Below are 25,290 nucleotides of genomic sequence, written 5' to 3'. Positions count from 1 at the left end.
AGGAAGTCCAACCCAAATTTTGTGTGTGTGTGTGTGTGTGTGTGTGTGTGTGTATATATATATATATATATATATATATATATATTGTGAATTGTTAGATAAAAAAATATTAAAAGATGAAAATCTCATATGCTTAAATTTTCTGTTTAAATTAATTAATTGTTAAAAGAATTGTTCATCCTCTTGAATTGATCTTATAATAAAATGTATTGAAAGAAACTGAATATATAGTGACAACTCCTAATAGAAAGATAGCATAAGTGCAGTCAATAATCACGGTTAAAATGCAGTCACTGCTCCTTAATAACACCATTCATTAGTCATACAATACTAAATATTGCAGTCACACCTGCAAATACTAAAGATTGCATAATTGCACCACTCACAACTGCTAACTCAAAATATTGCAGTCACATTTATCAATACAAAATATTGCAGTCACAACTGCTAATACAAAATATTGCAGTCATAGCTGCTAATACAAAACATTGCACTCACAGCTGCTAATAGACTGCCAAAGTAGAGAAAATATTCCTAAGATTTCCTAGGTTGTGAGGATTGTATAGTGAAACTTCCTTGACTTAACTGTGCAGCTCTTGACCTTGTCTGGATGACCTTTTTTCCTCTCATCTGATGGAGTTGTCTTTGTGTACAGCTCTTGACCTCCGTAAAGGAGTTTAGCTTATCCATGTAGACTTTTCATCCAAGAAAGAATCTTACTGTGACTAATTCAAAAGATATTTTAAACCCAACACAAAGTAGATATATAACTATATCAGACCAGTATTTACCAAATCAAACTATATGCAACAACATACTCAGCACTATTACTGTAGTAGTGACGAAGAAAACCCTAGAGCTCAAAACAGCATAAAGGCGACGAACAACACTAACCTTTAAAAAGCATATGTTCTGTCCAAAATTCAAATCGAAGAAAGATTGTAGAATCAACGACTGGTAACAGTGACCGAACCCCTTTCCTTGCAACTCGAACAAATCCAACAACTCGTCAAAACCCAAAATATCAGTAAAATAAAACGACAATTTGAGGTTCTAACTAGGTTTAATCAAAGAAACATTCATCTTATCCCTTCAATTTTAGTCAGAAAGAATGAATTTCAGACGGATTTGAGATTAGGGTTTTTTCGTCGACTTGAAAATTTTTTACGGGGTGGGTGAAATGAACTGATAAGGAAAATAGGTTGGATAAATATTTGACTACAAACGATGTCATTTTTAAATGTAAAAAATGGTTAAAATAATTAATTATAGTCAAACTAATAATACTCTCTTAAGTCTTCATTTAAATACGTGGCATCACCATATGGCGTGTGTATACTACACAACATAGAATTACTGGGAGATGGCTTACAAGGGTGCACAAAAAATCAGTTCTAACAAATATAGGGTGGTATTGGAACACCCGTTAAGGTTGAGTAAGAAACTCATTTATCTGAACAAGTTCAGGGAGTATTTTATGTATTATCCCTATATGATTTGCTATAGAATGATTAATAATGAACATATTGTTACGCATAAAATTACTTACTTTAAGGATAAATTAATACATTAAATCCCTGTATTTAACAAGCAGTATAATTTAATCAAAAAGATCAAGATCTAAATAAATATTATTATCTTTTGTGTTTAAACGATAAACTGGACTTTGAGTTCAATTTTGCCAACCGTTGGTCAGTGCATATAATGGATAGGCTTTTGGATACAATTGCTGAATGAATAAATAAATTAAATCACATGCAAAATTAATTATATCACTACAAATATTCATAAAATCATTTGGCTTTCCATAAGCCGCGCGCATTGGGAAGTTAAAGTTTAAGTAATAATCTCCATTAGATCTCAGTTCAGCTTTTGGTAATTCTAAATTATTCATACACCCTTAATATTACATTTAATTTTTATGTCATATGTTGACTATGTAAAAGGATTTAGATAAATCCTATATATTTTTTGCCCAATCCAATTCAAAACTAGAAAGATGTGATTATTCATATAGCCCCTGTTGTTTTATGTGATTAAATGGTTTATTGCTGTTAGACAGTTTCATTGTTGCTATATTATTCTGTTTTAAATTTTAAAACATGATACACATGGTTTTTCCTTTTCTTTTTATGAACTAGACCTATTCATAGTTTATTTGCCCCAGATCCATCGATATTTGAAATTAACATAGTTATTTCTTTAATTACGATCTTTTAAAACATTCTTTTTGGAATTATTAACAATAAAAATTATTACTTAGTGACATCTATAAAAAATAGAAATAATATATGAGTTAATCATGAAATTAAATGCTTTAATTTGACCATTGTATCAACAACGATCAATATTGAATGTTTTTAATACAACAATAACATACCCAATATTATTCCACACCGTGAGTTCTGGGGAGGGTAGTGTGTACGCAGACCTTACCCCTACCTTGTGAAGATAGAGAGGCACTTTCCAATAAACCCTCGGCTTAGGAAAGCATAAGCACCATATTGATGAAAATATAGACAAGAAGGGCCAGTACCAAAAAGTTATATAAAAGCAGAATAAAAACAACAAGATAGTAAGGTGATCAACAATGAAAGAAAATAACGGTTAGTCATAAAAACCCACTACCAACATAAAGCGAGACTGTGTCTCAATACTACTGTTCTGAACACTCTAGATTACCTACTCTACTACCCTAATCCTCGACCTCCATACTTTCCTATCAAGGGTTATGTCCTCGGTCAGCTGAATCTGCGTTATGTCTTGCCTAATCACCTCTCCACACCTCTTCATTGGCCTTATCTCTACCTCTCTGTAGGCCCTCCAATGTCAATCTCTCACACCTCCTCACCGGGGCGTCTGTGCTCCTCCTCCTCACATGACCAGACCACCTAAGTCGTACTTTTCCGCATCTTGTCCTCAACAGGGGGCCACACCCATCTTGTCGCGAATAACCTCATTTCTAATCCTATCTAACCTGGTGTGTCCGCACATCCATCTCAACATCCTCATCTCTGTCACCTTTATCTTTTGGACATGAGCGATCTTGACTGGCCAACACTCCGCCCCATATAACATCGTTGGTTTGACCACTACTTTGTAAAACTTACCCTTAAGTTTCGGTGGCACCTTCTTGTCACACAAAACACCGGAAGCGAATCTTCATTTCATCCATCCAGCCCCAATACGATGTGTGACACCTTCAACAATCTTCCCACCCCCCTGAATAATAGACCCAAGGTACTTAAAACTCCCTCTCCTAGGGATGACCTGCGAGTCCAGCCTCAGTTCCCCTTCCCCTCCTTGAGTCTCGCCATTGAACTTACACTCCAAGTATTCTATCTTAGTCCTGCTCAAATTGAAATCTTTAGATTCCAGGGTCTGCCTCCATACCTCTAATTGTGCGTTCACACCGTCTTGTGTCTTGTCAATCTATACAATATCATGCACCACGACACCTCCCCTTGGATGTGGCGTATCAGTACGTCCATCACCAAAGCAAACAAAAAAGGGCTGAGTGCCGACCCCTGATGCAACCCCATCATAACCGGAAAATGGTCAGTGTCCCCACCCACCATCCTCACTCGGGTTTTTACTCCATCATACATGTCCTTAATCAACCTAACGTAGGCAACAGGTACATCTCTAGCCTCCAAACATCTCCACAAAACCTCTCTCGGAACTTTATCGTATGCCTTTTCTAAGTTGATGAATACCATATGCAATTCCTTTTTTTCTCTCCCTGTATTGCTCCATCAATCTCCAAACAAGGTGGATGGCTTTCGTAGTCGAACGCCCCAGCATAAACCCAAACTGATTCTCAGAAATAGACACACTCCTCCTTACCCTTAGCCCTCCCACTCTCTCTCAGACTTTCATAGTATGGCTAAGCAGCTTGATACCCCGATAGTTATTGCAATTTTGGATATCACTCTTGTCCTTGTATACAGGAACCATCGTGCTCCACCTCCACTCTTTGGGCATCTTCTTCATTCTATAAATGACATTAAATAACCTAGTGAGCCACTTCAAGCCTGTCTTGCATGCACTCTTCCAAAACTCCATCGGGATTGATATTGGAAAAAAGGTATAAAATTATCATATTATTATACCAATATTTTTAAATTTACTATTCATTATACGTTGGGGCTATTCATATTTCATACTGTTACTTTTTTAAAAATTATCTCATATTTAGCGTTAATTAGACAAAGTTCGATACGGAGTACAATGGTATATAGTTTTAAATCATAATCAAAAGTAAGTGTCATATCTAAAGCTAGTGAAAAGTGTATGCGAGGAGGAGAGAAATGCGAATAGGGAGCAATATGAGTTAGCTAAGAAGGAGGCGAAGTTAGCAGTTACGGCGGCCATGACTGTATCTTTTGGTCGTTTGTATGAAGAACTAGAGGGCCGAGGTGGGGATAAGAGATTGTTCAGGCTAGCCAAGGTGCGATAAAGGAAGGCTCGTGACTTGGACTAAGTGAAGTGCATCAAGAACGAAGAAGGTAGAGTTTTATTGGGTGAGGGGTTTATCCGTCAGAGATGTCATACCTACTTTCGTAGTCTCTTGAATGAGGAGGGGGACAAGAACATTGTACTGGGTATTTGGAACTCTCTGGGAGTCTTTGCGACTTTGGGTATTGAGGCAGAATAGAGTTAAGGAGGTTGAGGAAGTTATGCGTAAGATGAGCAGGAGCAAAGCGATAGGGCCAGATGAAATTCCGATGGAGTTTTGGAAGAGTACAAGCAAGGAGGGCTTGGATTGTCTCGCTAGGTTATTTAATATTATTTTTAGAACGAATAAGATGACCTAGGAATGGAAGTGGAGCACGATGGTTCCTTTATACAAGAACAAGGGTGATATCCAAAATTGCAATAACTATCAGAGTATCAAGCTCCTTAGCCATACTATGAAAATCTGGGAGACGGTGGTAGAGCTAAGGGTGAGGAGGAGTGTGTCTATTTTCGAGAACCAGTTCAGATTTATACCGGAGCGCTCGACTACAGAGGCCATTCACATTGTTAGGAGATTGATGGAGCAGTATAGGGAGAGGAAGAGGGACATGGATATGGTATTTATTAACTTAGAAAGGCGTACGATAAAGTCCCGAGGGAGATTTTGTGGAGATATTTGAGGTGTACTTATTGCCTACATTAGGGTGACTAAGGACATGTATGATGAAACAAAGACCCGAGTGAGGACGGTGGGAGGGGACTCAAACCATTTTTCGGTCATGATGGGGTTGCACCAGGGGTCGGCACTCGACCCTTTTTTGTTCGCCCTGGCAATGATGTTCTGACGCGTCACATCCAAGGGGAGGTGTCGTGGTGCATGTTATTTGCAGATAATATTGTATTGATTGACGAGATGCGAGGTTATGTGAACACGAGGTTAGAGGTGTGGAGGCAGTCCTTGGAGTCTAAAGGTTTCAAGCTAAGCAGGACCAAGACAGAATACTTAGAGTGTAAGTTCAGTGGTGAGACTTATGGAGGGAAAGGAGAGGTGAGGTTGTACTAGCAAGTCATCCCTTGGAGAGAATGTTTTAAGTACCTTGGATCTATTATACAGGGGGATAGGGAGATTGATGAAGATTTCACACATTGTATTGGGGCGGGATTGATGAAATGGAGACTCACTTCCAGTGTTTTGCATGACAAGAAGGTGCCACCAAAACTTAAAGGTAAGTTCTACAAAATGGTGGTCAAACCGACTATGTTGTATGGGGCTGAGTGTTGGCCAGTCAAGATCGTCCATTTCCAGAAGATGAAAGTATCATAGATAAGGATGTTGAGATGGATGTGCGGGCACACTATGATAGATAGGATTAAGAATGAGGTTATTCGCGACAAATGGTGTGACCCCTATTGAGGACAAGATGCGGGAAACGAGACTTAGGTGGTTTCGACATGTGAAGAGGAGGAGCACAGACGCCTGGGTGAGAAGGTGTGAGATATTGACATTGGAGGGCCTACAGAGAGGTAGAGGTAGACCGAAGAAGAAGTGGGGAGAGGTGATTAGGCAAGACATGACATAGCTTTAGCTGACCGAAGATATGACCCTTGATAGGAAGGTGTGGAGGTCGAGGATTAGGGTAGTAGGGTAGGTGATCTATATTGTTCATACCGGTAGTATTAGTACGCACTCTCGCATTCTGTTGGTAGCAGGTTTCTATGACTACCCGTTGTTTTTCTTTCATTTTGATCATCTTATTATCGTATTGTATTTATGCTGCTTTTACATGATTTTTTGGTGTTATCCTTTTTTGCCTATCTTTTCACTAATGTGGTGATTATGCTTTCCTGAGCCGATGGCCTATTGAAAATAGCTTCTCTACCTTCACAAGGTAGGGGTAAGGTCTGCGTACACACTACCCTTCCAAACTCCACGGTGTGAGATAATATTGGGTATGATATTGTTGTAATCAAAAGTAAATGCATAAGTTTAAATTTTTTTAAATATATTTTGATACGTGAAACACGCTCAGTTAATATTGAAATTACTTCAAAAGCAAGAAAGAATACCAAATGAATTGATAATTTTTACAAATAAATAATCCTAGGAATTTGTTATATACTCTGCATCAACTTTTAATAATTTTTTTTGTATTACCAAACTTAAGTATATCTTTAACTTTTCACTTTATTTTTCTATCAACTGTGTAAATAGATTTTTGAGTGTTCATTATTTTATTTTTTTCTGATATGACCAATTTTCTTATTCTAAAATTTCTTATTATGTTCATTTATTTCATTATCAAACGTCATTAACTCATATTCTTAATAATTATTATTTACTTATTTTTCTAAAATAATATCTTTTGTTTCATATGTAAGTCCATAATATAAATTTAAAAATTATTATATTACTAAAGAAGAAGAAAGGAATAAAAGTTAATATTCTAGAGGGTAAAATGGACATTAAAAATGTCAATTAAGATATAAGGGGAAATTGCTTATTAATATAAGTTGGAGAAGGAGTTTTATTTTTAAAGTAAATTTGGGGGTGTAAAATGTTTATTAATGCGAAGCATTTGCCAAATGCGAATTATAAGTCATATTTAAGTCGAACGCGAATTCTAGTTTTTCCTCCCAGCAAAAGAAACTCAAACCCTTTCCATCTTTTCTTTATCTCACATTTTATCATCATATCCACTCAATTTTCCCGTGAAATCATACATATCTATAGCCTACCTATGATAAAATCTCAAACAATTCAACCATAAGCCTCAAAATTTCATACTCCTCCATATTAGCATTATCAAGAATGAAATCACTCATTTTTCTTAATACTTTCAAGACCGACGACAACTCTTTATCTTTCTGTTTCAATCTCACGAACCCATTTTTGTATGCAGGAGATAGGACGGTGCGTAATTTAGTAAATACGAATTATCATATCGGGAACGAAAATTTTGGTATTTGGTATAGTATTTGGTTTAAATTTAAAAAAAATAATGGCATTAGGTATGATATTCGATATTTAAAAATAAAATACCGAAATACCGATATAGTATCGAAATATATACTAAATAATACACATATTATTAATTATAACATAAATATTAAAGTTCTAAATTTTACTTTCCGTTATTTTTATAGTTCTCTTTAACCTTTACCACTTTTTTTCCCCCACTATACTTGTCTTTCCCTCTTTTCTTTGATTACCCACTTACGTTTTAACCTTTCTCCCATCTTGGTTTAGTATTTTTGATTTCCATTTTCCCCCCCACTATGTTATAATATTTTTATTTTTGTATATGTGAGTACCTTACTTAAGAATATTACAGTTTATGGCTTTATGCACTCCTTAATATTCGAGTCGAACAAACTGAAGTTACCAGACTGAATAAATCGAAATCGAAAGGACAAAAGTCGAATCATACCGAATTTAATTAGGTATGATATCGGTAAATATTTTAAGAAACCAAATACCAAGAATACCGAGCCGAAATGTCTAATATGGGTTTTTAGTACTTTTAAAAACCACCGTAATTGCTAATACACCTACCACATTTTATATTCCATAAAATAATTCATAAATTATTGCATAACTTGATTGTGATTATTATTTAATATCATCAACCAAAACCGTAAAATAATAAATAAAAAAATTATTATTATACATCCAACCAAATGCCATATTAGTAATGGTGAATGCTGAGATTACTTTTTTCAATCCCTCTTTCTAACTTATGCTGGAACAACCAAACGACTTCTTGAAGTAGTCCAAATTGTTCTACATATGAATAATTAAGTTAATTTCTAGTGATAAGTGAGGCTTGCTAAGTTGGTAAAAGTACTTTTGCCTACGACTATTAGGTCCCGAGTTCGAGTGGAAAGTATGAAAACACTATAGATTCTACTAATTTGGGAGGGATTTAAAAAAAAAAAAAAGTTAATTTCTAGTGTTTCATAGAACTTTAGAAGTTCATCAACAAACGTGATTTTAGCTTTATTTTTAATCTTAAAATAATCTATTTAAAAAAAAATAATGAGCACGTGTATTGAGCGTGACACAATCCTAGCACAGATTCTCCGCTATATAGTTAATTCCGCACTCAAAGTTTCTACAGTAAGATGGATAAAAGCAACAGAAGGCTATTTTTTGGACAGTGCGAAAAGGAAGCTCTTCAACTTGAACAAAAGTGAGAAACGGTAGAGAATCGATTCAGCTTACTCTCACCCTGCTGTTTCCTCTGTTTTCAGACGGTACGTTTCTTCGTTGTTTCCGTTTTCTACTTTTTCTCAGTCTAGAAGTTTCTTCATTTTTCTTCTTTGATTTTTAGCTGCTCTCAACCAGATAGTAGCCATGATTGGGTTATGTAGAAATATGATAATAGCTGATTTGAGTGATGAGCTAACTTAAACATGGAAGGGTCATGGCTGCATTAACACATCGATCGGCTACATTTATTGTTTCTGCTTTGATTGTTAGCATATAGGACTTGACCTCATAACGTGCATGTATCCGATTTCGCTGAAGCGCAACCCTAGAAATTGAAGGGTCATGCCTACATTACCATCTCTGGAAGACAAAATGTTACTTCATTAATTATAGTATTAAAAATTACTAGGTGATTTCTTCGTATCTGTACAAGGTAGACATAGTTACTTAGTATTTGTCCTGGTGAGAGATGGCAAATACCAGGTGTAATAGCTGAGGTGCGCAGAAGCTGGCCCGTACACCACCATCATAAAAAAAAAAAAACTTGACTTTTCATTCTTTTTTGTTTTTCTTTTGAGCTTTTGCAGCTTTATACATATCAAGATTTGGACAACAAAGTTAGTTGATCTGTTCTTGAGAATACAAAGTAGTCGAAAGAATTTGCAAAAGGGAAATGGACCATCTATTTGAATTTTAATAAATTGCCTAGATACTGTTACATCATTCTTCTGGCTTTAGTTGGCATGAACATACTTTTGACATCTTACTATGCCTTGGTCCACCCTTTCTCCCATTTTTTTCTTCTAAACTTAAAGTTTTAGCTGATATTTTCGTGAGTTTCATATACTATATAGGAGTTAAAAGTTTCTGGGGAGACATACTCTGTACTGGGAGGAGATGGGATGCGAGAAGGAAGCATCTGATGAGTGCAAGCAAAACAGCCTCTTGTTTCATGGAAAGAGGGTTTCTTCTTTCTTTAAAGTGATGATCGACAAAAGTTTCCGCAAAATTCTGGTAGAATGTGATTTTTTCTTTGTTTGCTTACTTTCTTAACTTAGTTTAAAGTACTCGTTCTAAATGTACTGTTGGTTTTGATAACCATATTTGCAATTTCCAGTCATTCTTGAAGTTATATGTCTATTTTTTTATGACATCCTTTTGCTTAATATTTTGAAGACTAATCTTTATTTTTACTATTAGTTTTTTCTCATCAATGTAGTTAAAATTTGTGAAAGATTAAAGGACTGAAAAAGCATTTCCCAAATATGAACTTTAGCGTACCCTTTAGGTTCATGATTGTACTCTATACTATTTTCCGCTGTATCCCAAGATGTCTTAGGAACTCAATCCGTCAATCGTCAATCTTTCAATGGAAGAAACAAGGCTACAACACCTAGCTAACTAGCAGGCATCAAGTTATTAATTAAAAGACCTTTTCTAAGTTTTAAATGAGGTAAATGAACTCAAGTTATTTTTAATTGGTGGATGACCCTTTATTTAGATTAAAGAACAAAAAAAAAAGGAAGAAAAAATGTCGATTTTTGTTTTGTTCTTTTGTCTTTCCATGTTTGGATTAGTTTCAATTAAATCAACCAGTAGTCGTTCTTATCAACTACCTTCTTGGTCGATTATCACCCTATTGTCGATAATCAACCTCCTTCTTGGTCCTTCATCAACCCATGATCACTAATCCAACTTTCTTGCCAGTCGATTATCAATTAATTCTTGGTGGATTATCACCCCTATTGTCGATAATTAACCTCCTTCTTGGTTGTTTATCAACTCGTGGTCGCTAATCAACCTCCTTCTTGGTCGATGTAGGTCATTTTCAACCTCCTTCTTGGTTATTTATCCATGATCACTAATCAACCTCCTTCTTGGTCAATGGAGGTCATTTTCTTAATTTCAATCTTACGAGAAGAAAATAAAGGTAAACGAAAATGAAAGTCATTTCCTTAATTGAAGACTTACGGGGTCCTTTCAGTTAAATCTTCTCAAGATTCTGATATTCTGGACATGTCCATGTAGTGTTTCAGTTTATTCATCCCCTTGTATCTTCAATCCTTCTTGTCATATACTAAATTTAACTCCTCATAATCATCCTGAATCTATACATTAATTCTACTTCTGCAAACGTGGCTGAAAATATATTTTTTACTGGAGCTTCTTTCTGGGTGTTTTGACTAACGTGAAACGCCTCTAGATCTTTTCTTTTCCTCATATGGAAGGCCTTCCAAACACTCCTAAAAAATTAAAATAGCATATCAGCGTATTTAAAGCAATACGCTGCACAGAAAACAGTTATGGTATTGAACCTCATCCTTACATGCCCTTTGAGATCGTAAAATCAGATTCTTACTTGATTCTAAAGAGGGATTTTAGCAGATTCCTTTTAACTCAGAAAGTCAAAGCTAAAGAATATCCCTTTGGATCGAAACTGAACGAGGCGATAAACAGTTCCAGAAATGATAAACTTTGACATAGTTAGCAAACTACAGGATTATTAGGACCAATAAACACCGGAAAAGTGGTTAACTTATTTTAATGAAAACAAGGTCTTGCTTATGTTCAGAGCTTCTGACTAAATTTCATTTGGGATAAGATTTGAACCTTTCCATTCTGAAATTAACAGATTAATGAAGTACAACTTAACTGATAAAATTTCAAGTGAATGCTCCACTGAAATATGAGATTGGTATTCGCTCTATAACAACTTTAAGACGATAGTGAATAAGTGATCTGATATTTGACAATCAAATGGAAGAAGAACTCAGTTAGGAACCATGAAAATTGTAGAAATAATGAGAAGATGCCAATGCACGAGGCGTAGAATCTGTACCTAATAAAGGAGGGACGGTTGAACTGATAATATATGAGCTGTGTAAGTCTACCACATTAAAAAATTTGAGAGAACGCAAAATTTATACCAACTAAAGGATCTCTACCATCGCAAGCTTAATTTTGAGAGAACACGCCAATGCAGGAGGTGTAGGATCTGTACCAACTATTACCAACTAAAGGAGGAATAGCTGAAGTAATAATTATGTGACCTGTAAGTCCTCAACATTGACATACCCAAGATCCAGCATAACTGGCAGAACTCTTGCACACTGTATTCAGAATGATCGAATCAATGGAACTCAGAAGAAAAGAGAAACAAGTTCTTACACCCAAAATGATCGGAAGGATATGCAGGCAGAAATGAACCATAACTTGCATTAGAGTTTCAATTTTCTCCTCAGCTAAGGATAAACAACTTTGAGGGAATAGAGCTACATCATATTTGTACTGAGAAGGATTATCTATATGTTAACAAGATTGGGAGTTCCTGGAGTCATTTGTAAATGGCAAAAGTCTGCAGGAATATATTGCTTATCAAAATGAACATATGAATAAATAAATGCAGGACTATATCGAATATAAGTTACAGCTTCTGGAATAACACCACAACAGCTATTATGTGCCCTCATGATCGCTATATGTGCTCCAGGTAAATGACTTACCATGAGGAGGTTGTTACCTACTATTAATGATCATTTTATGATACAGTTTACTCTGGTAGCTTAGTTTGATCCTCTTCCCATAATCTTCACTGAGATATACCTTATTTTTCTTATAGACCACACCCTAAGTTGTGCAATGAATGCAAATTAATGAAAAGATGAAATATCTCTTGAAAAGGAAATTTTATGATACTTCTGCTATGGAACTTCGTGAGAAAACTGATTAAAATTAGTACTGAAAGTGGTGGCTACTAACTTTTTGGATTTGAGAAACATGTTTTTGACCTACTTCTTGAAAATATCGAAACAACTTTATCTTTGCGTTTATGGTCCTAGGTCCTCCATAGTTTTGTATAGATTTTGTTTCTTTCTAAGATAGCAGAAGACTTCTATGCTCTTCATGGTTCGTTACTATTATATGTTGTGTCATTCGCGTTGTTACCATAATACATTGTTGTTACTATTGTTTGCTACTTGTTGCTTTATCTCCACTGTTCCTTGAGCTGAGGGTCTATTGGAAACAGTCTCTCTACCTCTATAAGGTCTGCGTACACACTTAACCCCCCCTCCCCCCTCCCCGGACCCCATTTATGGGAATACACTGGGTTTGTTGTTGTTGTTGTTTAGAAGACGTCTATCCTCCATTTCAGAAAAGAAGACGTCTATCCCATTTAGCATTCTCATGATTCCAAAATCCTTAGATATAACTACAAATTTATTAAAGGACACTACATAAATAGCACTACTTGGCCAGAATTCTTTTCCATAAACTCATCCCTTCATGGTTGTTCCTAACCTAGTGATGCGGAATAAGGAGAAGTAGATTTCAATTATGTCTAGTAAATATTTGCTGCTATTTTTAATATAATTCAGATGTTTTGCATTTTTGCCATTTTGGAAGACCTTGCAGAATGCATATGTAACCTATAGAGAAGTGAGCTAATCCAACTAATCTGCTATTGAATTAGATATATAATAGGCTTGATTTCTTCTTTAGTTATGGTAGAGTTCGGTGCTATATCTACCGATTCATTCAAATAAACTGAGTGCATAGTATCTATCTGATCTTCCTTTCCACCATCATCATATAGAATGTCTAAGAATTTTCTTTAACCACTTGAATTTCCTAATATTAGTTATCTTTCAGTACGTATCTATGCACTTGATAATGATCATGATCTGCATTTGTCAATTTTTGCAGTAGAGCCCAAAAGGCCTGTTTAAGTTTTAGAACTCATGCCAAACACCTTTGAGTTCTGAAACATCATATTTTCAAAGGATTACCTGCTCTTAAAAAACAAGAAAATCCTGGAAAGAATTCTTCAATTTTCACAAGCTATTGCTTCTAAAATGAGTATTCAGTGCCTCCTTAACTTCCCTAAACGAAAAAAAAAGATTATATGTTATATTGCTTTAAAGTCACTCTGCTGGAAGGATTAAGAAGGCAACTTTCCCGTTTTCAAAGACCTTAACACAAAAATGAAATGCTCCATAAATTTTAGAGAGACAACTGCTTATGAGCAACTTTAGTAATTGGGACCTGCAATAGGTGTTCTCGTGGACTTTCTTCCTCTCCCACAGTATGCACTTTGCGGAGCTTTGTCAAACCTATCCATTCACGCATCATGTGATCTGTATATTCTTTTAGTTACTTGAAAAATGTGTAAATTGTTTAAAGTTAACATCATTTCTGGAATGATGATTCAAATCTTCCTTAAGTACCTCTCAAGTTTTTAGTGGGTAGATCATAAATCATTGATTAAGCCTTGAAGCTTCTTACAGGAATATATTTAACTGTGGTATCTAGGTATTTGCATATTTGTGAAGCTTTATTTGTAGTTTACTGCAATTTGGTCTCTGGTAATAATGCGGTTAACAAACCAATTTGCATGGTTTTATTTTCTTTAGAAAATATCTGGCAAAAATGCATCGGTTACTATAACTTCTTCTTTAATGTCTTCTACTTTATGTTGATCAAATAAAAGGTGTGCATTGCTATCAAGACGCCTTGGCATTTGTTTTATAAGCAAATGTACCATACAGTACTCAAAAGACTTCTAAGGATATGGTCATAAACCTGTTTCTTTATCCTAGCATTTGAGTTATGTGTCGATTTTGTGTTATTTCTTAGTTTTAACTTTTGCAAATTCTTTTCAGTACTTTCCCCCCATGTTTGCTCGATCAGTTTCACACCTGACTGATCAGGAAACTTATCTGGAGGACTCGAGTGGACAGAGATGGAGGGTAACAGTATGTGACCATAAAGGTTCACTTGCTATCCGACAGGGATGGCCTAAATTTTCATCTGAACATGGTCTGAATCTGGGCGATTTCTTGGTTTTCTACTATGTTGAGGGTCAGTACTTCATTGTTCAAATATATGATAAAAGTGGTTGTCAAAAGATCAAGTTCTACAGTGACTTCTGCAAAGGGAAAAGAAAAACAAGGACTTATCCAGAAAAAACTTCCCAGGTTAAGCTGCTTCAGACAACTGATATAAATCCAGTCAACAAAAGGAGTAAAATATCTGCTGTATCAGAGTCCGAAAAGGTCACATGCAAGGCACATATTACAAAGTTTGCAACGAACATTGATGCTGACACTGGGAAGGGACAATTAGTATATCCAGCTGTATACGTGGACGAATCGTTTTGTATGGTTGATAGAGATGCTCAATATCATCAAGGAGACGACAGGTTGTGCTTACATCTGTCAAGTTTTGAAATGCCAGCAAGCAAACCTCTTGCAGAAGGAACTAGCAGTCTTTTAAAAGCTGACGATGGAAATTCTAATCATGTTGAAACCAATTTAAGATCACAAACAGAACCAAATTTAGTAGTTGTTGCTGACTACTTAAATTCAGAAGAATTGTTGCCAAAGTTTGAGGCTGAAATCACGGGATCTGATATGGTACCAGCGGAAGATATTCCACTTTTGAGTCAAAAAGATCAAAATGATTGTCCAAGTGGTATTATCTCTTCTTCATTCTTGAAACCTGCTGCAAATGTCAACAAAAATGATGACGTATCAAATGTCACCAAATACCAAAATCATTGGATGAGTACTGACACTAGTTAGTTGCCTTTGCCCATTTCATTTTATCAATGTCTTATTATCCTTCATATAATTTAATTGACTCCGATTTGTTTTCCTCACCCACCTGATGAATATATTAGACTGTCATATGATGTTGCAATCTGACAACAAAGATGGTCGCTGCACAGGCATTAATCAAATTACTAGAGAGAAATCCAATGAAGCATCTCAGTTCGGTAGGCTTCTGATCGCCTCAAATTGTTAGGAATCTTTTTGTTTTTGTTGTGTTGCATCAATATACATGTTAGGGATATGTCTATCTGAGTTGAGGCAGCAAAGGCTCAGCTATAGCTCGGTTTTGCTCACACTATGTTGAGCTTGTCCTCAGTCTTGAGCTGGTCTGAAATGCAGTCTCAAGTCGAGCTTAGATTCCATAAAGATCAACTTATAGGCTCGTGAGCACAGCGGAGCCTTTTGTTCTTTGTGGTGATTAATTGTATACCAAATTACATTACTGTCCTTAGTGTATGTGTTGGAAGACCCTAAATTTTGTTCTTTACTCGTCAGCTTCAAAAACTAATCCTCTCTTCTCCCAGTACTCATCACTATAAACCCTTCACTGGTATTCATCTCGTTGTCCTATCCATCTAACTTTCTCATGTTTTTCCTCGTAAACCTTTTCCGTGAAAATGTTGTTTCTACCCTCCATATTTGACATCATCAAAGATTTGGCTTCCACACTACGTTCACGCTAAGCAGTATCTATTTCATAATTAATTCCTTCGTTCGAAGCAACTGCTAGGTATTTTGTAATTCTAATTATATTTGAACTTGTAAATTCGTTTTTCTTGAACATGGGGAGAATATTTAAGAATATTGGGTGAAATATCCTTAATGGTATTGTCACAGCAATTTGGAATTCCCCAGAAAACTTGCTTCTCTTATATGTTGACATCCAATCTCATCGAAATTTTTTCTCTTTACTTGGTAACAGAGCCTCCACGATCTTGGTAGAGACTTAAGTAGTTTTCACCTATCAGCGCTTCACATTATCGATTCAGCCAGAATTTTCTTTTCTTTCAGTTGTACTATTCTTACCTTCTTTTGGTGACTGTTCCTGCTGCAAAACTCCTCTTTCCAATGACTGTTTTAGTAGCATCAGGCTTTTTTGTTAATCTTTCAAGAGGCACTATGTTTCTTCTTGGTAATTGCTCTGATAACGCCAAGTTTCTTTTTGGTCCATTCCATCTGGCTCCGCCTCTATACTGGCTATTCTTATAGCATTTTTCTTGTTATTAGTCCAAAATATTTTTTGGTTACTCTTCAATTGTCAATTAAATCTAAGTCGATGATTTCATCCCAGTACCTCTTTTTGGTGTAAGAAGCACCTTTGGTTTAGGGTGTCCAATCACTGATGATTTTCAAGGCAAAGACTTACACCACCCTTTTCTTTCTGATGATTTGTTCGCTATTCCGGATGATTTTTTATATATCTTGTTTTCAAACTAAGCGGTAAGCAAACCCACTTTGAGTTTGGTGGTCTTGTTGAAAGTCAAAAGAATCATTAAGAATATTGTGTAAATATTCTTAATGATTATTTCCTAAGATTTGCATCTCAAGAATTAAAAAACTTCTTATTTCGTGTAATTCAAAATGGTAGAGTTCTTTTGAATGTTGTTAACTACCATCTTAAAGTTTTCTCTCTTCTCCAACTTGAAATTGTGATTGAAATTTGTTTTGGTGTTGATTTCTTGTTTGGCTTGAGATGAATCTAAATTGGTAACATGGTTAGTGAGGATTTATATAGCCGACACCAACTTGTTGGAGCTGAGGCATAGTTGTTGCCATACTGGATTTCTGGTGTCTTTTGGAAAGGGTATAATTAATTATTCTATTCGGAATTTTTGGACTCACACTTAAGAGTTTCAATATATGACCTAACTTATTTTGATTCCTTTTTATTGATTGTGCTAATGATGTCCTCCATGGTCTTTAAATGGTCCTTACTCCTCCCATCCCACAAGATAAGAGCCTTTCCTATCATATACGCCCCTTACAAGCCCCCCCCCCCCTCCTCCCGAGGCCAGTGGCATAGCCAGAAATTCCAACAAGGGTGTTCAAACTTTAAACAAGTCAATAGTAATTTTTTTGTCGACGAATAGTATACCAAAATTTTATAATCAAACTACGCAACATTTAGCTAAACAATAAAAAACAATTAATAGAATTATAGTTTTATACACCAAAATAAAAACGGAAAAGGGCCAAAAATGCCCTTGAACTATTAGAAATAGATCAATAATGCCCTCCGTTTACTTTTTGGCACAAAAAAGCCCTTACCGTTAATCAATTGGAGCAAAAATGCCCTTCCCACCTAATGGAGCACCACGTCAGACAGCCTCAAAAACCAGAACCTTCCAATCACCTATTTCCTCCTTGAACAACTCTAACACCACCATCTTTTAGACATAGCAGTGACCTATCTTCCAACAACCATCCAAAAGAAGCCACCGATGGAACTCCACTGCAACGCCAGCCCTCTGCCATCGATTCACCTGCACATCGGTCATCTACAACTCTGAGCCTTAATCAACAAAAAAAAAAATGATTGCACATGAAAGATACCAAACTGAAAACCTCAACAAAAGTCGCTCCACTTTAATCCTTTTCTGGTGAGAACTTCCGATAGGGGTGTGAAAGAAAAATGCTGTCGGGTAGCAGTGGTATCTCTGCTCCCTTAAAATAATTATAGATGATGGAGATGGTGAGAGTTGGTCTAATAAATGATGGAGAAGCGAAATATTTGGGAGTAGTCTTGGTCCCTCGAGAGAAATGGGAGGTAGCCGGTTGTTTTCCTTTTTATGGTGATTGGTGAAGGTGAATGTGGTAAATTTTGGACTGAGGGATTAAGATGAACAGAGGTGGAGGCATGGTGGATTTTTTGCTGATTTTGCTTTAGGTTTAGATAATGAATATGATATTTGAATAAGAAACAAAAAATCTGTAGCAATTTATTTAGTGGACCTTCAAAGCTTTCAGCGGCGGCAATGGCAGTCACTAGCAATTAGGTGGCAAGGGCATTTTTGTTCCAAACGGTAAGGACTTTTTTGTGCCAAAAGGTAAACGGGGGGCATTATTGATCTATTTCTAATAGTTTAAGGGCATTTTTCGCCCTTTTCCGAAATAAAAATAACAAAAAGACAACACTAGAAATTTTACTAATAAAAGTAAGCATAAAATCAAAGTAAAGAGAGTCGAGGGAATTTGTAGTTTGTAGAGAGCTTTTGTTGAAGAAATTTATGTAGAGCTTGACTTTTAAATTATAAAATTTATTTAAGAAATAACTTTTAGTTAAAAAATTACTTTTAAGATTACTTGTTTATTTCTACACAAATTTTAAGTTTTATGAGTTATTTTATTAGAATTTTTTTTAGATTGAAATAGAATCAAATAGACCAGAAATGGTGATCTCCGTTCAGTTTTGGCAAACAAAATGCGCAAAACTTTGAACCCGTGAACAACACGTCACTTTGGACGCCCTGAACTACTGGACTACCTTACTCAACTATGTCTAATATTATATATAACCATATAAAGTAGTCTTTAACTTATATACGCAGTATAATTTTTCGGTGAAGGGTGTGCGCTTGACCACCCTTGGCATAAGGTGGCTATGCCACTGCCTGAGGCTACGCTACTCTCCCTTGCCAGCTCACATCCACCTTCCTTAAGCCCATCCTGACCATCTTGCTGCTTCCAAAGTAGAACAAAACCCTTACCCTTTATAGAATTCAATCACATATCCGAAGTGCATCTTTTGTGCCACTCTTTCTTAGCCTGGATTGTAGGAGAAAATGATATAGGTCAAAAGTGGGAGTCTTTAGGCTAAGGAACAATTGAGTTGGTACTAAGGTTCCTAAAATTTTCGTTTTCTCTTGTTGTTATCCACTTCTTGAGAAGCTTTATTCTCAGTAGCACCCCTGAATGTAATCACCGAGGCTTTGCATGAGCTTCGAATCAACTCAATAGTGGCTCCAATGCGATAGGGTTAACTTTAAGACCAGTACAATGATGAAGCAATTGGCCCTGTGTATAAAAAGGGATTCAATCAAAATTTCGGTCATTCATTAGGGAGATAGATATGACTCGCTCCCCCTAAACAATCATTCTCGCCTTTCCTAGCTGGATTGGTTAAATTGGGAATAGGAATTAGAAGTTTTGGCACAAAATTGCTGGTTTTAATTTAGGCGTGGTCAAACTTCTCAACCTTGAGCTTTTTTCGTTTCCTGATGGAGCTGAAGTTGAGCCAGAAATTTTGAGCTGTATGAAGCTCAGCACCGTGCCTGATTACCTCTAGTCAACCCTGGCTGGTGTTTGATCGGCTAGTATATATCCTTATATTGTGACTTTATTGGATTTTTACATGGTAAATGTTTTTGCCACATGAAGCAAGGGAAACAAGACTAGTCAAGAAAGAATTTGAGGAGACAGCAGCAAAAGCATATTATCCTGCTAGAGCAATAAGTGGTATGCTTTTTATTTCATTCTTATATAGTTTTACAACTTATTTGAACTTTGATTTCCTTTTCCCTAGCTTCACCGTGCCTGATTACCTCTAGTCAACCCTGGCTGGTGCTTGATCGGCTAGTATACATCCTTATATCGACTTTATTGGATTTTTACATGGTAAATGTTTTTGCCACATGAAGCTAGGGAAACAAGACTAGTCAAGAAAGAATTTGAGGAGACAGCAGCAAAAGCATATTATCCTGCTAGAGCAATAAGTGGTATGATTTTTATTTCATTCTTATATATTTTTACAACTTATTTGAACTTTGATTTCCTTTTTCATAACTGCAAATTGCCATTTGCATGTTTGTGCTGTGCTTTGACTGCCTTTGAGCATCTTCTTCCTGCTTTCTGTTGTGATGTACAAGATTCAGGAAAGGAGCCAGCAAATGGTAATGAAAAAGTCATCAAAAGTGAGCCTGCTGATTCAGGAGACATGCCATCTCTTACGGCAGTCAGCTATTCATGTTTGCTGGAGGTCGATGGTCGAGATTTTCTGGTAACAGCTTGTTTAAGTATCATTTGTTTCTCCATCTTGCTGAATTGCAGTAATCCTATTGTCTGATGCATTCTCTGTGAATATTTCTCAATATTGGCATATATACTGCTTAAATTTGTACAGTCTCTTGAATTTACCGCTGAAGATGCATGCATTTTGACATTCTTTTCATCAAAGTTTTGCATTTGATAAGATGTTATAGAGGGAATATATGTCTTTGTCAGGACAACTTTGGCTTAAACACCATAAAATGTTTTTACAAATTCATGAAGATCGAAGAGAAGTGATGATTACTTTGTAACTCAAATATTGAAAAAGAAAAATACATAAATAATAAAATGATGACTGCAAGCCCATATGCTGGATTTAGATTAAACTTTTCTCTTTTTCAATGTTTAAAGTAAGCATCTTAAAATCACACTGGACATATAGTAACTTATTATTATTACTTTGATCAAGTATAGCTATGTTTCAAGCTTAGCGTCTATGAAGCAGGAGATGCCAATGATGGCAGAATTTCTTTAAATCTAAAGTTAATGAGTATATTTTGTGATTATAAATGTCCTTGAATCATGTTGAGGTATGATTTTCTTGAAATAACTGAATCAATTGGTAAATAATGGACAGTTCTCTTTATAATCCTTTTTTGTCAGCAAATGGCTGATTTCAACTCTTACAAATGTGCAGTCAGTGCAAACATTTTGTTAGATTTCTCTTTGGAAAAAATAGATTGTGCTTCTTTGATTTATAGTGTTAAAAAAGAGGAAGATGTCATATAGGAGCATCAAAGTTTATATGAAACAACACCTACATTACATTGATCTTTGATAGTTCCAGCCCTTTCATCACCTGAAAACCATGTGAAGCAGCAGTTACATTGCATTGCTGTTTGTGAGTTCCAGTTTTGTAGTAACCTGACCACTGTGTTCGTTCTTTTCTAGTGTAATTTCAGGCATATTGCCTAGTCTTTGGAGAATCTAGTGCGCTCTACGCTGCAAATTAGTTCTTGTACTTGGCTGAAGTTCTCTTTGTTTCCCAATATGTATATCCGTTTTATCTCCTTGAATTTAGGCCCCGTTTATGCCTGTGCAGGAATTACCAGAATCCTGGCGAAAATATTTAATGAAAAAGGCAAAGCTGGAAAGGTGGATTATTTTTCTACGAGGACCGGATAAAAAAATCTGGCCAATCCTCTATCATCGCAGATCAGGTGTTGATGTTTTGACAAATGGATGGAAATTTTTTGCTGCAGCTTATGGCCTGAATCGTGGAGATGATTGTCTTTTTGAACTTGAAAATCAGCTTGAATGTATATTTGCTGTACGTAAATTGTAAAAGTAAGATGCCAAAAGAACTACTTGGAGCCAATTATCTAGAGCAGTTACAAGAGGAATGAAACAGGAGCTATGCCCAGATTCTTATTTATGGTTTTTGAACAGCATTCAGTTGTTGCCTGGCTGGGTCATAACTTGATTACTACTCATCATTTTGAAGTTGCACTGTATTTGCAACTATGATGTTAGTACTCATCACAAATTATCATTTGGACGTTTTGATTATTTTGAAACTCTACTCTTTCGAGTCTATTAGCATGTATGTTTGAAAATTTTCATATCTGAGGCCATCCATATCGCGGCCATTGAGACGCGTAGGAGGAAATATGTCAAGGGATCCTCACTGATTGTTTCCTCGCCAAAGCTAAGAAAGTTTTCATTTGCGAGATCTCTGTCTAATTACAAGACATATGTTGAGCAGCATCTCTATAATGAGATTGGCCAACTCGGACTCAGGAACTCCTAACCGTTCACTGAGCATTGTAATTCTTCGAAGAGAAAATTCATAATCTATGTTATTTCAAGGAAGCGTGCTCCCTCTTTAGGTTTTATGGTTAAAATAGCATAGGCTAGCCATTTTTTTTAAAATATCTAGTTTCTGCCAAGTCATTGAAAATAGTCACTGTTTTGCCGAAACATGGAAAGTTACAGCATAATACACTAGATTATGGAGCGTCAGCGTACAGGAAATTCCAGTATAAAATGTTGGATTATGTAACTCCTGCGTATAAACTTCCAGCATTAGCATATTATGAAATTCCAGCGCATTATGTTGAAATTTCATGCGTAGAAAATTTGAACTCCAGCATATTATGTTGGAATTTTCTAAATTTTTAAGGGTAATTTTGTTCATATTTTATCTTTATCTAAAAAAAATTGCTAAATTTCGATTACTCTTGAAACCGTGGCTATTTTTCAATTAACATTTGTAAATTTGTCTATTTCTTATTTTTTTTTTCCCGATTTTATGTAGTTTCTTTTCTATGAAACACATAGGCAGAGTGACCTATCCTATAACTAAACAACAGAAAAACAGTATTTAGACTCTTCGCCAACAATAAGAAAAAAGCAACAAACTGTGTCCAATGATCAGAAAGTTACACTGCAGGAGGGAGAGAGATGAACACAGAAAATTATCAAAATCTTGATACTTGACACAGAATAGCTGAATACCACAAAGCCTAAGATGCACAGGCGCCCTTGAAAGATCAATCTATCACATCTTGCCTATTTTCCAACTGGAAAATTTTTTTAAATTGAAAAGGTGATCTTTCACGGTGGCCTGTGCATCTGCTATCACTACATGAAATAAAACAAAATCTACTTCCAATCCAAATGAACTACTAAATTACATTGACGAACTATCAAAATATCAAACAATTTCAATATTCTGATCTGCAGTGGCAGCTGACACTTGATTTTGCTCCTTCACCACCATCTTCCTCATTCTCATCAACCACTTGACCCAACAAACCATACTATCATACAAACTTAACGCAATGTACACTCCAATTCCACCAATAATACCATTGGAAATTGAGTATGTCAAAGGCATTAAAACCATAGTCACAAATGCAGGCACTGCATCCTTAATATTATTCCAATCAATATCCTTAACAACTTTCATCATCAACACACCAACCATTACCAAAGATGGACCTATAGCCCAAGGTGGTACACTAGCAATCAAAGGTGTAAAAAACAAAGACAAAAGGAAATAAAATCCAACGATAATAGCCGTTAGTCCCGTCCTTCCACCTTCTTTAATCCCAGCTGATGATTCTACAAATGTGGCTATAGGTGAAACTCCTAGAGTTGATGCAACTATTGTTGATCCTGCATCTACCATATATGCTATATATTCACCTTCAAATTCTCCTTCTTCATTAACAAATCCACCAATTTCAGCCATTGTATATAATGTACCTGTTGTAGCTAGTACATCTATGTATAACAATGTTAATAACGCCACCCATACTTCACCATTATTAAAATGGCTAAAATTAATGGCTCCAGCTGTGGACTCAATTTTATGAAAATCTACAACTTTTTTAAAGTACTCATAACTTGAGTTACCTGTTGGTGTGTTAGGAAAAATTGTAACAGCAGTATTCCTAAACCAAGAAACTAATGTCACAAATAAAATACCATATATCATACTACCTTTAATTTCCTTCATTAGTCCATAACACATTATTATAAACCCAACTGAACTTAACCAGAAAGTTGGGCTTTGCATTTTCCCGCCGGTGCATTCTCCGGTCACCGGATTTGTACTAGAGCAAGCAGTGAGGGTCAATAGAGTAGATGGATCTGGGCCGACGAGGCCCACTCCTTGATGGGCTTGTAGGCCCACAAATGCAATAAAAAGCCCAATACCAGCCGCACAAGCTAGCCTAACGGGCTGAGGAATAAACCGGGCTATTCTCCCACGAAGCCCAAATACAGCTATAGCAAGAAAAGCACAACCTTCAACTAAGAAAATTGCCATAACAGTTTGATATGACATTTTTCCTGACCCATGAAATCCCACTAAATTATAAGCTAAATAAGCATTTGGGCCCATACCTGGGGCCAAGCCCAAAGGAAGATTAGCTAATAAACCCATAGCAAATGACCCAATCATAGAAGCTAAAGCAGTAGCAACAATAAGATCACTTCTCATTTTGGAAATACACTTTTCATAACCTTCATTTGGTTTCAACATGCAGTCTGGGGTTGCACGTGTTTGGTTCGCCGGAAAAGTGCAGTCGGAAACGGAGCAAGTGCCGCCGGAATCCGTTAAAACGCTGGCGTTGACGGTGATGATGTAAGCCATTGTAAGAAACGTGGCCGTACCAGCACGAAACTCTTTAGTAAAAGAACTTTTTCTAGCTTCCAACTTGAAGTATTTGCCAATTCTACTCTTTGAAATTGCTTCGTTTACTTTCATCACCATTTTGTTCAAAGATTTTCTAAGTCTAGTGAAAGAACCAGTTGAACAGAGCTCTCTCCCCATATCTTTTTCTCACTTTGGTTTTGTTTTTTGTTTCTTTGCCAATTCTACTCTTTGAAATTGTTCACCAGTTGAATGTTTATAAGGGAGGAGATGAGAGGAAGAGAATTGTAATTTAGTGTGAGATTGTAGTAATTTAAGGAATGAAACAGTATGGGTATTTTAATATATGAGATAATTTGAGTCATGCGGGCTGACGGGTACAGATTTTGTTAATTGTTATGTGGTCATTATATTATAGAACAAAAAGTAATAAAATTCATGTCTTTTAAGGTTGTTTTTAGTGGGTTAGTATGATTATTATCGTGGGCGGACCGGGGTCACCGACACCCGTAAAGTTCAGCAAAATTTTATGTATACATGTATATGTCTTTAGAAAATAATAATATATTAGTATATGACACCCTATATACAAACTAAATTTTGGTTGAATCAAAAAGTGCACCCACAATATTCAAATCCTGGGTTCGCCTCTGATTATTATGGTACACCGCCCCTCCATAGTTCTTATATGCAGCGACAAGTGTAAGAAAAATTTAAATCGCCAATGTATTTTAACATGTATGAAAAATTTATATGGCCAATGTATTTTAACATGTGAATAACATACCTAGTGTGATTCTACAAGTGTGGTCCGGAGAGGTTGGGATGTAAGCAAACGTTACTCCTACCTTATGTGAGATAGA

General features: G+C 36.0%; 2 protein-coding genes across 11 annotated transcripts; one reads left to right on the top strand and one right to left on the bottom strand.

Annotated features, from left to right (window-relative positions):
• The first annotated feature begins 8,572 nt into the window (after positions 1 to 8,572).
• Positions 8,573 to 21,861, top strand: LOC104109401 (B3 domain-containing protein Os01g0905400-like). Of its 10 annotated transcripts, none has more exons than XM_070197418.1 (8): positions 8,573 to 8,712; positions 9,523 to 9,682; positions 14,329 to 15,139; positions 15,396 to 15,443; positions 19,657 to 19,734; positions 19,917 to 19,994; positions 20,145 to 20,275; positions 21,368 to 21,861. In XM_070197418.1, the coding sequence occupies exons 2-8, from the start codon at positions 9,566 to 9,568 to the stop codon at positions 21,608 to 21,610; spliced, it is 1,506 nt and encodes a 501-aa protein (XP_070053519.1). In that variant the 5' UTR covers positions 8,573 to 8,712; positions 9,523 to 9,565; the 3' UTR covers positions 21,611 to 21,861. The 10 variants fall into 10 exon arrangements, with proteins under 10 accessions (XP_070053519.1, XP_070053516.1, XP_070053515.1 ...); XM_070197415.1 differs by having other exon boundaries at positions 14,329 to 15,244; XM_070197414.1 differs by having other exon boundaries at positions 14,329 to 15,244; positions 15,348 to 15,443; positions 20,151 to 20,275.
• An 881-nt stretch (positions 21,862 to 22,742) lies between these two features.
• Positions 22,743 to 24,808, bottom strand: LOC104109400 (adenine/guanine permease AZG2). The gene has a single exon (XM_009618685.4). It carries the CDS (start codon positions 24,605 to 24,607, stop codon positions 22,982 to 22,984), a length of 1,626 nt encoding a protein of 541 aa, XP_009616980.1. The 5' UTR covers positions 24,608 to 24,808; the 3' UTR covers positions 22,743 to 22,981.
• Positions 24,809 to 25,290: the final 482 nt, after the last annotated feature.

Source organism: Nicotiana tomentosiformis, chromosome 3 (assembly GCF_000390325.3).
Source record: "Nicotiana tomentosiformis chromosome 3, ASM39032v3, whole genome shotgun sequence".
Lineage (NCBI taxonomy): Eukaryota > Viridiplantae > Streptophyta > Magnoliopsida > Solanales > Solanaceae > Nicotiana > Nicotiana tomentosiformis.
This window is presented reverse-complemented; position numbering and strand designations above follow the sequence as displayed.